We start from the raw sequence: 13,335 nt of genomic DNA on the forward strand, positions 1-13,335 counted from the left end.
AAATATAAGAGGACATTTTTGTGACTTGGAGAGTAAGTGATTGTCACAGAAAGCAGTAAAGGGGAAAGAGTGATTTGACTTTAACAAAATTAAAAACTTCTTATTAAAAGACATAATTGAGAAAATGAATTGGTGGCAAGCCACAGATTGGAAGAAACATAAAGAACCTGTAGTTCATAAAGAACTCCAACTTGTAACAAAGAGATAACCCAATAAAAAAGACAAAGATCTGAACAGATACCTTACACAAGCAGGTAAATAAATGGTCAATAAGTCATGAAAAAATGTTCAACATTGTTAGTCATCTGAGCTAAAATGCCCCTTTGTATTTAGTGTTGTGCATGTTTTTTCTGAGTTGGTACTCTTACTGTGACTTGACTTGATGCTTTAAGTAGACCTATACAAATAGTTCTTCTAAAAAGAAGTTGTACATATATTTTCAGGGAAAATACTCTGCATACCTTGAAACAGCGGCAGCTATCTTCTTATATAGGAAGTGTCCGTCCTCTTGTCACTGAATTGGTAAGTGTTCTTTGAAATGAAAGTTGCCCTCAAAGTTAAGTGATTTTCTTAAAGACAGAATTTTCTTCTCTTGGATCCTTGTTTTAGATTTCTGAAGGACTGCATATACTGTTTAACTCTTAAAAAGCACTAAGTTGCATTTGAATTTAATGGCATGTATTGAGCCCATCTGTGGCCAATGGATTGTAAATTGTAAAAGAGAATGTAGAAAGTATTCCTGATTTGCCAGCATTAAAACAAATTAATTTTGATCTTATAGCAAGTTTTAACTCTTTAACTATAAGATGGTGACCTGTGAAGGTTCTTCTGTGTAGAAAGCAGGGAGAGAAAATAAAGCTTTGTGAATTAGCTTGAGGTTAGAAAAAAGTCATTCTAGAATATGAGTAATGGGACTAACAGTGGGTTTGAAAAAATGAGAGTCTAATAATTGTAGAAATGACAAAACAGAGCTTTGTGATAGGTGGAGGCATGTGAACTAAAAGTTTATAGTGAAGAGTGAGAGAAGTAAGTAAGAACTGAAAAAATGGACTAAAACTCTTTTACTCTATGAGTAAATAGAGTAAAACTCTATTTTGTAACAAAAGTGTGTTTTGATGAAAATTACTTGGAAACTACTGACAGTGCTTGTAATAAATTGTAGCAAAATTATCCCACAACAAACAACTAAAAATCATTTATCCTTAATTTCTGGAAAGTGATTTCCTTTAGTCAGAAAGAAACCATCTTCCAAAATTGAATGATTATATCTGCAAAAATATTTGTGGAACTAGCCAGTTGACCTATTATGCATTCCATTTTTTGAACTGATACTCATATTACTCAGTAACATTTGGAATAAGAATTACTTCCTCCCTTTAAGTCACATGAAAATAGCTTTTCATCTGAAATTCATCATGTAGATAATGTGTGCTCTTTGCTGCAGAAGTGAGGCCAGTGTTATCCTTAATGTTTAAATGCACATTTCTTTCTATTCATGAAAGGTAGTTAGGAATAACTGTCGGAGGGTAGAGGTATTTATCAGAAATCTATTTTACAATTTCTTTTGTTGGACATGGATTTATTTTTATGTACTTTTAATCCTATACTGGGCTCTCTTCTCATATATTCTCAGGAAGAACTATGTACCTTCTAGTCAAGGCATGCATTGTGATTCCTGGAGTTTCTCTGCTCATTCTCCATCTAGGCCTAATTCTACTTAGGATTAAGTTGGCCACATAGTTGCTACAGCAGGGTAGAGTTCAAGTCTACTTAAATTATGAGTAGAATTTCTAGAGTTTCTGGGCTGGGCTAGTGATCTCTCTGCCTTGCCTGACTAAGGCATGCAGCTTTGTGGACCAGTGGAGTCTGTTTTGAATGGGCAGCAGACAGTTACGTCTATTTGGAACATTTACCACTTTTTCATTCTGTTTGTTACCTAACTAAATTAAATTAGTTTATTTCAGTATATAAACTCAGGAGATGTTTATCATGTCTCGATGATGTTTAAATCATATATGTATATAAAGGATTTATAGTTGATTGATTAATTTTTGTAGGACCCTGATGCTCCCATAAGACAGAAGATGCCACTTGATGATCTGGATAGAGAAGATGAAGTCAGATTACTCAAATATCTTTTCACTCTAATTCGTGCTGGAATGACAGAAGAGGTAAATGATACATACCCTGCTTGTCCAGTGTCAAAAAGTCACAGACTGTAAGTTAGAAGGGATCTTTGTGACAACTTAGTATACTTCCTCAATGCATTAATGTTTTTCACAATATTTTCTGGGTCTAACACCTAACATTTTCAATGATAAAGAACACATTGTTTCAGAAAGCAGTGCACTTTAGTTTGCATATCTCTGGTAGAAAATTCTTTATAAGAAGTTAAGCCTTGGCTTCCCATATTTGTACTTTGTACTCTAGGCATAGCCTCATTATTTCTGGTTTGGATTTTTAAGGGTTAAGAATAAATCTGACCCTGATTGCTCTTCTAGTTGACACTGTGTAGCATTTGAAGACTATGATGCCCTCAAACTTCTTCCTTTTAACTTCACCTCTTTAAAATGTAACCTCCTTTGTGATAGTTAGATAGAAATATGTTAGTTCAAAGTGTTGTTTGTTCTTCTCTGTTATAAACCACCAGCATATATTAAATAATTTCTTATAGTAGTAACCCTTGGATTATTAAACATCATTCTTATTTTTTAATTAAGAAAAGAAGTAACATATATTCATTTATTCAGAAAATATTTAACGGCCAGCCACTGTGCCAAGCCACGAGCAGGATATTAGGAGTCACAATGGCAAACGAGATGTATTTTTAACAACAGAAAACAAAAATATAATCACATTACTGAGAGGCTTGAAAAACAAAAACTTTTAAGGTCCTACTGCTTTTATATAATCACAGATAGTGAGGTTTTAAATAAAAATTTACTTACAACCCTTTTTCTTTTGTACCTCTTTTTAACATAATTGTAAACACAGTATACCTCCAGGTTTTTTTTTTTTTTTAATCTTTATGGAGATATAATTCAAATACTGTACTGTTCACCCACTTCAAGTGACTAACTCAGTAGTTTTTTGGTATATTGCAATATTGATTTTTTTCATTATGATAAAAGATATATAACAAAATTTGTCATTGTGACCATTTTCAAATGTTAATTTCAGTGGCATTAAGTGCTTTCATAGTGTTGTGCACTCATTACCACTGTCTGTTTCTAAAACTTTTTTGTCACTCCAAACAGAAACTCGAATCATTATGCAGTAATTTCCCATTTTTCCTTTCCCTCAATATTTGGTAACCTGATCTACTTTCTGTCTCTGTTAATTTGCCTATTTTAGCTATGATGTAAGTGGAATCATATAATATTTGCTCGTTTGTGTCTAGCTAATTTCACTTAGACAAATGTTTTTAAGATTCTACGTTCAGATTTTGTCCTGCCTTTTTTCAGATAACATATCAAATATTTTAAAAATATTTTTCCATGTTGCTACACTATAGCTTTAATTATAGCTTTTAAAACTTTTATGAGCCATAAATTCAAAATATGTTTGGAGTATGATGCTTTTTAACTGGTTGTATTAATCAGATTCTGTAGGTTCAAATGATAGAAACCTAACTCAGATTACTTACAAGCAGGGAATTGAGTGGTTCCTGGAACAGAGAAGTGTAGAGCGTTATATCTGGCAGGATCCCGGGACTCAGAAGATGTCATTAGATACTGTCCAGGCTCTTGACTCTGCATCCTCTCAGTGATTTCATTCTCAGGAAGCCATTTGTGTCAATAACAGCCACCAGCAGCTCCATCCTTATACCTTCCTGCAAGCGAACAACCCTAGCAAAAGGACTGTCTCTTTCCCAGTATCTCTGGCAAGAGTCCTAGGAGTGATTCTTGTTAGATCACATGCCTAATGGTTGAGTTCAGAGGTGGAATCATATGATCTACTCAAACCATGTGAACTAAATGGGGGAGAGATGGTTCCTGAAGAGATTCTGGACCAACAAACATGTGTCTTATCTCAGTGGTTCATCAGGTTCATCTGATTGGTCACATTTAACATAAAGACATATCATGTTTATGGCCTGAATGATCAGTAGCACCCCTGTCATTATAGACACTATTTTTACATAAATCAGGGGTCATCAACCTTCTTAACCCATTTGTCTTTAGCAGAATTAAATGCTTGCAGGTACCATAAGCATCTAGTGGTGAGCCTAAAATCAAAGAGCAAAAGGATTATTAGGGAAAGAAAGATAGGGACCACAGAAAGACATGCATGTGTGAAATGCCATTACTAATTTGTCTACACCATCCTTTTGTGACATCTGTGCCATAAGTTATATAATCCTTTGTTAAATCACTTATATTTTTCTACAAAGCACACGTATTTCTTTGGTACTGCATTGGTTATATGGCCAACCATCTTTTTATTGTTTCTAAAGGCACAGCGACTCTGCAAACGCTGTGGCCAGGCATGGAGAGCTGCAACACTTGAAGGCTGGAAACTCTATCATGACCCCAATGTTAATGGAGGTATTTTAATAGATTTTATTCTGAGAGTTGGGATATATTTAACTCTAAATAGCAATTTTGTGAAGTATAGCTTTTGTTTTTAGAAATTATTGAAGTAAGATATCATTTTAAACTGTAAACTTTATTTCTTCTACTATTTTATAGGAACAGAATTAGAACCTGTTGAAGGGAATCCATATAGATGCATTTGGAAAATAAGTTGTTGGAGAATGGCAGAAGATGTAAGATATAATAAAATATTTACTGATACTGATTTTTACTTTTAATACACGGAAGGCCTGCTGAAAATGCTGTGGAATTTTGAGAGTAGTTAAGAACTAAAGTTCCTGTTTTTTAGAACTTTCAGTCAGACTGAAGAATAGGGTAGGCTTTATTAATCAGAGGCTCAGAGTATAAAGCGTCTGCCTGCAATGCAGGAGACCTGGGTTCGATCCCTGGGTCGGGAAGATCCCCTGGAGAAGGAAATGGCAACCCACTCCAGTATTCTTGCCTGGAGAATCCCATGGACAGAGGAGCTTGGTGGGCTACAGTCCACGGGGTCGCAAAGAGTTGGACACAACTGAGCGACTTCACTTTCACATTCAGACACTAAGAGTTAAGTGCTGAAATAAGACAAAAATACAAAAAAAAAAGAAAGAGTAGCAAATGAAGTCACAGAATAAGCACTGGGCTGGGTTCCCAAGAGAGCACTGAATCGATCTTTTAAAAATTTGAGTTATTGGTCATGAAAAACAGAGGAGGAAATTCTAAATAGGATGCCTAGGTTGGGAAAACTCAAGGGAAGGCAGGTCTGTCAGGTTGGAGCAGAAAGCTCACGAAAGGAAATATTGTCATTTCTGTTGTGACATGACCTATGCATTCCTAGCAGTCATTGCAGCAGGGCAAATGTTGCAGAAAATCCAGAGCTTTGAGGGAAAATGGAGTTAAGAGCACAGTACTCAAAAACCATCAATAATGCTTAAAAAGATAAAAACTTAATAAAAGCCACACAGTTTCACTCTGTTAAATAAACAAGAAATACATAAGTAACTGCAATAAATAGAAAGTTTACCTTAAAAAAGAACTGGAGTTTGCTTGTGGTACTGGATATGAGAGGGTTGCAGCTTGTGAGTTACTGAGAAGTGATAGGAGGTTGCTATCTGAAGTCAAACAAAATTGTAACAATTGATGCAAAAGGATTTAATTTAACACACACCTGGACAGCCCAGGGGGCTGGTAGATGTTTGAGGAGTGTCAGTTTTGTGTATTTCTAAGCGGCTTGGTTCAGTTAGGTGTTGTTTCCTGTATTCAACCAGTGTTTCTTGTGGATGAAATTGTGCATAAAGAAATGGGAAGTTTGTATTATGTTCAAATTGTTCCTTGATAAATCAATTGCATTGGAACAAATTCACATTTTCAAAACAAGCACTGTAGCCGAACTGACTGGGCAGGCAGTGGTGATCCTCAAATGCTGCCCTAAGATGACTGAAAAAGATTAAGAGCAGGCAATGGTGGTCCTCAAATGTTGCTCCAAGGAATGGGAACTTTGTACCATAGATAGTAGTGAGCCATCTAAACCTTGAGGGCATGTGGCAGCAGTGCTTTAAGAAGATTAGCATGGCAGTGGAAAATGGGCTTAAAATGGAATGAACTAAAGACTGAGAAACTAGTTAGAAGCCTGTCAGAATTATTCAGACACTAAGAAATAAGGGCCTGTCCTAGGTTACTTTGGCGAGTAGAAAAGAAAGGAACAATTTTGGTCAGGACCAGAAACTGGAAATAGAAGGCAGAGGAAGACTCAATTATGTAGTGAGAGTCTCTGAAGTCTCTTGTTTGGATGATGAGAAAACAGGAAATGTCATTAATAGAATCCAAAAGTAAAATGGGATAATTTGGTGAAAATAATTAATTGTGCTTAGGAATTTGATGCAAACTGGTACATGTCAGGCTCCAAGGGCCTTGTTTGATGTTCTTAGATCAGTATCAGGTAGTGTTAGGTATTTAGAAATTTTATAGGAGAAAACATCTATGCGGATTCTATCTGGAATAAAATTTGACTATAAAATAATCAAAGCATCCATTAGAGTTGAATCTGCTTTCACTCTGTATTTGAAATTTAGCTGTTTGACTTTTCTGGAAGATTTCATTATTGACTACATCAAACTAAGGGATCCTTCCTTCTTAGTCCCCTAGGAGATCTTTTACTAAAGTTTAGAAACTGTTTGGGAACAAATAAGTTCAGTTTAGAAGATACTGCAGAATTCCAGATTATGAAAAAAATTGACATACTGAGATAAACAGTAGTTAATTTTATTTATATTCATTTATTTCAGGAGCTTTTTAATAGATATGAGAGAGCAATTTATGCAGCTCTAAGTGGGAATCTCAAGCAGGTATGCAATGTATCTTAATCTTTTTTCCTATGGAATAGAATCAGCTGAATAAAATATTCTAATATAGTAATCATATAAGCTTAAGCTAGTTTCTAAGAATAGCAATGATAAGATTATTATGAAATAGAATGGTAACTTGAGCTACTTAATTTGATGTATCCCATATCCCATATGATGTTTTAATCTGTGCAGTCAGACTTCAGTTTCTCAGAATTGTAAATATAATTACAATACACATTTATAACTTTTGTTACCATGGCTTTATCCAGAAATGTACCACCAAGGCACAGTATGACTTTGAATTGTCTCACGTATGTGTGCTTCTCAACCCCCTCTATCCCCTACATTTTATAGCTATTTTGAGGGATGTTATTTTAATTAGTTGAAACACCATCTTATATCAGCATGGAAAATTGATGCTATAAGAGTCCAAACTTCTTAGAAGATGTGGCTTGAGGGATCTCCCTGATGGTGGTTAAGACTCTGCGCTTCCACTATAGGAGCTGCTGGTTCCATCCCACTGTTTCCATGGGGGAACTAAGATCCCACATGCTGCCCACTGTGCCCCTCCACCAAAAAAAGTTGTGGTTTGGGGAGAAGTTGGAGACACAGGGTTATTTGGTGTGATAGTTTATAATCCATGTGTTTTATGTTATTATAGTGATTTTATAGTTCATATCAAGAGGTTTCGCTGCTTTTCCTTTTTTTTGTTGACTGTGTCTGCATGTTTCTCTTTTGGAACGGGTAAAGCTGCTTCCTGTCTGTGACACCTGGGAGGACACAGTGTGGGCCTACTTCAGGGTGATGGTGGACAGTCTGGTCGAACAGGAGATCAGGACATCAGTAATGACTCTGGATGAAACCGAAGAACTCCCTAGAGAATATTTGGAAGCAAAGTGAGTCTATTGGCTTGTTTTTCATCATGAGGATTTGTAGTATGCTCTGAAGTTTTATTCTATAGTCTTTGTTCATATTATATATTAATGTTACTTTATCCGTTTTCTTGATTTTTGTTTCAAAAGTTGGACCTTAGAAAAGGTTTTTGAAGAACTTCAAGCTACTGATAAAAAGGTAAATATTAATGTTTCAGGATAATTGGAATCAGAAACTAAATGTTACATTGTTGTGTACTGTAGCTGAAAGGCACAAAAGTATGTGGAATCTTGTTATATTCTCTCTTTCTTTCCTCATGGCTTACTCAAGTAAGAGATTGCTTTAAAAGGAAGAAATTTAATTGCATATTTAAATGATATATCATTTCTGTTTATTTGGTTTAGAATTTATTTCATTGAAATATATGGCATGCATGTAGGCTAGTTCATTTCTTTCTTCTTGAAAAATTAAATTGGAATGGAAAGTTAACAAAACTTTATTTTCCTAGATCTCAAAATAATCTAGTATTTTTTAAAGTCATATTCTTAAAACTTTAAAAAAATGACCTTAGTATATACTTGTAACAAAATAATCTAAAAATGTATTATATAAGACCTTTATAAAATTTCCTCTCAGCCTCTTTTTGATTATTCTCATTCACTGAGATGATAAAACATGGATATGTATCCTTCGTATCCTTCTCCACACTCTTAGAAATATATGTAGATATTCCAATATAGGATTTTGTTTTTTGGGGTTGTTTTTCGTGTCATTCTACCTGCATTCGTTTATGGCTCCCTCCTTTGCCCCACCCCCTCCACCCCTGTTTAATGAGACTGTCTTTGAGTTAATGCATATAAATTTAACAACCTAACTTATTATTTTTAACAGGTATATAATATTCTATAGAATTATATATCCTTTTTTAATCATTCCCCTTTTGGTAATCATTTGGGTTACTTCTAGCATTGTGGTGAATGTTCTTGTTAGTCTTATTTATGCTTATCTACGAGTCCTGTTTCTTTACAATAAGTTTTCTGAAAGCAGGGCTGCTGAGTTAAAGGGTATATGTATTTCACATTAATTCCCCGGTTGTAGCAATTAATTCATATTCCTACAAATAAGTTATTAATATGACCATTTCCCTACCTTCTCACTAGCCCCACATGTCATACTTTGTTTGTTTTTGCCAACCCATCAGAGAAGGTGGGAAGTAGAAACTCACTGTTCTTCTCATATTTCCCTGTCTATTCATAAGGCTGAGCAAGTTTTCCTGTGTTTATTGACCATTTTTGAATTTCCTATTTAGAACTTTCACTAATTTTTCTGTTGAATTTTATCTTTTCCTTTTTATTGTATAAGATCTCTTTGTATAGTGAAAAAAGTTACTTTCTCTATCAGATTTTTCTTTTTTTTTTAAATCAGTCTGTTTTGGAGATTCTAGCAAATGAAAATAATTCATTTTATTTTCCAGCAAATGAAAGTCAAGGAATAAATACAAATCTAAAAAGAGGGGAATGTTTACATATGATAAAAGGATAAATCTAGAAAATTTGTGACTCAATAAGTTACTATAATTAAGAGCATTTTTAAAGTATCTAAATTCAAGATAAAGTTATGAAAAAATTATAGCCTTTTTATACTTGTTACAGCTAGTAAGAAAAGGATTTCAGTTCAGTTCAGTCACTCAGTCGTGTCTGACTCTTTGTGACTCCATCAACTGCAGCACACCAGGCCTGACTGTCCATCACCAACTCCCGGAGCCTACCCAAACTCATGTCCATTGAGTCGGTGATGCCATCCAGCCATCTCATCCTCTGTCGTCCCCTTTTCCTCCTGCCCTCAATCTTTCCCAGCATCAGGGTCTTTTCAAATGAGTCAGCTCTTCGCATCAGATTGCCAGAGTATTGGAGTTTCAGCTTCAGCATCAGTCCTTCCAAAGAACACCCAGGACTGATCTCCTTTAGGATGGACTGGTTGGATCTCCTTGCAGTCTCTTGCAGGGACTCTCAAGAGTCTTTTTCTAACACCACAGTTCAAAAGCATCAATTCTTTGGTGTTCAGCTTTCTTTATAGTCCAACTCTCACATCCATACATGACTACTGGAAAAACCATAGCCTTGACTAGACAGACCGTTGTTGGCAAAGTAATGTTTCTGCTTTTGAATATGCTATTTAGGTTGGTCATAACTTTCCTTCCAAGGAGTAAGCGTCCTTTAATTTCATGGCTGCAATCACCATCTACAGTAATTTTGGAGCCCCCCAAAATAAAGTCAGCAACTGTTTTCACTGTTTCTCCATCTGTTTGCCATGAAGTGATGGGACCGGATGCCATGATCTTAGTTTTCGGAATGTTGAGCTTTAAGCCAACTTCTTCACTCTCCTCTTTGACTTTCATTAAGAGGCTCTTTAGTTCTTCTTCGCTTTCTGCCATAAGGGTGGTATCATCTGCATATCTGAGGTGATAGTTCTCCTGGCAATCTTGATTCCAGCTTGTGCTTCCTCCAGCCCAGTGTTTCTCATGATGTACTCTGCATGTAAGTTAAATATCCCCCAAAAGTCTCATTTAAATTACTGACCAAAAATGTAAGATGCCTAGGAATAAATAGCCAAGGGTTGAGTACCTCCATTAAAGAACGATAGAATCTTATTGAAAGACACAAATAAATAGATTTAGCACATTCCTGGATGAGATGATTTGTTGTTAATATCAGTCATTCCAAAGTTAACATTGAAACCTATTGCTTTGGGGTATTATTTCTGGACAGAAAATTTCCATGTAAAAGAGTAAGTGAAAATAGAAATAAGATTTAGAAAAGAATAGTAGTTATGTTGTTCCTTAATAATAAAATAATAAAAAAGATTTAATAAAACAGAATGGAATTGGCACAGGAATAAATAGATCATCAGAACATAAAAGTCTGTATTAGATTCAAATATATATGAGAACCTAAGGACAGATGACCTTTCCTTTCAGATGAAGAGGGGTGGTTTATTTACATATATGGTATGGACATAATTGATTTTCCATCTGAAATAAAACAGAGCTAGATCTCTGTCTCGTGACATGCATTACAATCAGTTCTAGGTGGAGCAGATATTTGTAAAAAAGACAGAAAGACTGCTGGAAGAAAATTTAGACAAATAAAAATTAAAACCCTCCTACAAAGGCAGGTCTATGGTTTCCTATCTTTTGGACACATAAGAATTGGAGGCAAGGAAATGTGGATTTGGAGAAGTCTGGTGCGAGCTTCCTTGCTGCAAGCTCAAGATTAACCATCTCACATAGAAAAAAAAAAAATTTGACCAAAAATATAGGAATTATTTTCTTTAGGAAAAAAATCTAACAGCAGGTTACTTGTAAATTTTTTCTACTCTGTGCCTAATCACTATTTTGATGGATTTTATTGGTGCCATTTGCAGATGAATGCTTTCAGAAACCACTGTTTATGTTGAAGGACATCTTATAGTTTATTTTGCTTTGGTCACCTGTCCCCTTCTCTTCTGGTTCACCATGGATGGTCAAGGAAAACAGTAAAATACATTAAAACAAATAAAAGTTTCATAACATTCACAGAGATTAAATTGTTTTATCACAGTTCTCTGTTTCAAAAAATAATGTTCAACCTTGAGTCCCAACGGCAGTATCTTTCTCATACTTTATTTAGGTTTCCTAATACCCTTCATTTCTAGCTTTTTCTTTGTCTGCATGCACGTGTGCTAAGTGGCTTCAGTCGTGTCTGACTCTTTGTGTCTCCATGGACTGTAGCCTGCCAGACTCCTCTGTCCCTGTGATTCTCCAGGCAAGAGTACTGGTGTGGGTTGTCATGCCCTGCTCCAGGAGATCCTCCCGACCCGGGGATCAAACCCATGTCTCCTGCGGCTCCTGCGTTGCAGGGTGACTGTTTTACTGCTGAGCCACCGGGGAAGCCCTTTGTTTGTATATGTTCCTTCAACACTGTATGTTTTTAGCTTACCAATGAGTATATGCTACAGAATGACCATAATAAATTTATAGAAAATGTAAAAATTTTTTCAGAGAGTTCTAGAAGAGAATCAAGAACATTATCATATAGTTCAAAAATTCCTTATCCTGGGAGACATTGATGGTAAGATATATTTTATTTTACTTTGCATGAGTTCTTTGGTTTTTTAAAGTAATTTTCTAAAAAGTTATCAAAGCAGTGCATATGACTTACCACATCTTGTCATCTCTTTCAACCTATTTGACTGCAACTATATAATTTTTAGAAAATAAAGTTCGAATTTAATCCAGAGGCTGTTTTATATGGTAGTTCATAAGACAGTGAATTGATAGAGTGCTATATGAATATAATAAATGTCCTTGGATAGTGTTTATATCTCTTTTTTGGTTTGTATCCATCTAAATCTTTGCTTTAATGGTTTGTAGGTTTGATGGATGAATTTAGCAAATGGCTTTCCAAAAGCAGGAACAGTCTACCTGGACACCTCCTCCGCTTCATGACTCACCTCATTTTGTTTTTCCGCACTCTGGGACTACAGACCAAAGTAAATAAAAATGAGTTGTATACTCTTCTCTGCAAGGCTGACGCTTGATACATCTATTGTCAGGAAAACATGCTACTTTGGGGTTTTGTTTTCTAGAAATGGTGACCATAGTCTCGCATTGTCGCTCAGTGATAACTCACTGCAGATGACTCATCAATGTTCTAATCTGTGAGTACAGAGTGCTGATGGTTACCTGGTTTGGAGACAGTTTATAACTTCAGTCCTCATCAGTACCCAACTCTAAATCAACCAGCTAAGCTAACTGAACCAGACTAAGTTTTCTGTGGGATTTTAAACCTTTGTTTTCTTTCTTTTTCTTCTGTCCTAAGTGATTGGTAACATTTTGGGCAGAGTATGCATAGAAGGCAGAATGATGTAGTAGTTGAAAGCTGGGGTTTTGGATTAAAAATCTTGGATTCACATTCTTACTCAGAAGCTTCTAGTGGTGTAAATCTGGGTAAATAAAACCTCTTTAAGTCTTACTTTCTTCCTCTGAAATGTGAACAATAATAGTAATTACTCACAAAGAGTTAGGGTAAGTTAATACAAGAAATTTGTTAAGCAGTTAGCCTGGCATGTAGTAATTGCTCAGTGGTAAGTACTAAAAATCATTATGGCGGGATTTTTATTAGATATATTGGTGGTACATATAAACAGCTGTATTTATAATTTAATTATATGTTTTTTTTTCCTATGAAGGAAGAAATTTCCATTGATGTTTTAAAGACATACATACAGGTAAATTCTGGTAAAACAGGTAAAATCAAACCCACAGGTTGATTCTTTTTTTTTCCTTTGACTATTTAAATGAAAATATAAATCAGAATGATAGTATTTTAATATCTAGTGGCAGAAAGGTTATCAAAATACATAAATATCTTAATTATCATAAACACTTTCTTTTGGAATTTAAAATTAATCCTGTTTAGCAGTACAACTCTATGTCTGTATGCATCTCTCCTAAATATGTTTAAAATTTTGAATTGAATAATGCTGTTATTCCTAGAACTTGC

General features: G+C 35.1%; 1 protein-coding gene and 1 non-coding gene across 4 annotated transcripts in view; both read left to right on the forward strand.

Annotated features, from left to right (window-relative positions):
* NUP107 (nucleoporin 107) overlaps positions 1-13,335 on the forward strand; it is a 47,566-nt gene that overhangs the window by 24,052 nt on the left and 10,179 nt on the right. For all 3 annotated transcript variants that reach the window (XM_006042955.4, XM_025283934.3, XM_025283935.3), the window contains 10 exons: positions 444-522; positions 2,058-2,171; positions 4,457-4,547; positions 4,692-4,768; positions 6,860-6,919; positions 7,670-7,815; positions 7,942-7,990; positions 11,832-11,901; positions 12,204-12,322; positions 13,022-13,060. In XM_006042955.4, coding sequence (XP_006043017.3) covers positions 444-522; positions 2,058-2,171; positions 4,457-4,547; positions 4,692-4,768; positions 6,860-6,919; positions 7,670-7,815; positions 7,942-7,990; positions 11,832-11,901; positions 12,204-12,322; positions 13,022-13,060 — 844 coding nt within the window. The remainder of the gene's footprint in view (positions 1-443; positions 523-2,057; positions 2,172-4,456; positions 4,548-4,691; positions 4,769-6,859; positions 6,920-7,669; positions 7,816-7,941; positions 7,991-11,831; positions 11,902-12,203; positions 12,323-13,021; positions 13,061-13,335) is intronic.
* LOC112584819 lies at positions 10,950-11,081 on the forward strand. Its single transcript, XR_003109217.2, has one exon. It is a non-coding gene; the product is annotated as a small nucleolar RNA SNORA38 (small nucleolar RNA).

Source organism: Bubalus bubalis, chromosome 4 (genome assembly GCF_019923935.1).
Source record: "Bubalus bubalis isolate 160015118507 breed Murrah chromosome 4, NDDB_SH_1, whole genome shotgun sequence".
NCBI lineage: Eukaryota > Metazoa > Chordata > Mammalia > Artiodactyla > Bovidae > Bubalus > Bubalus bubalis.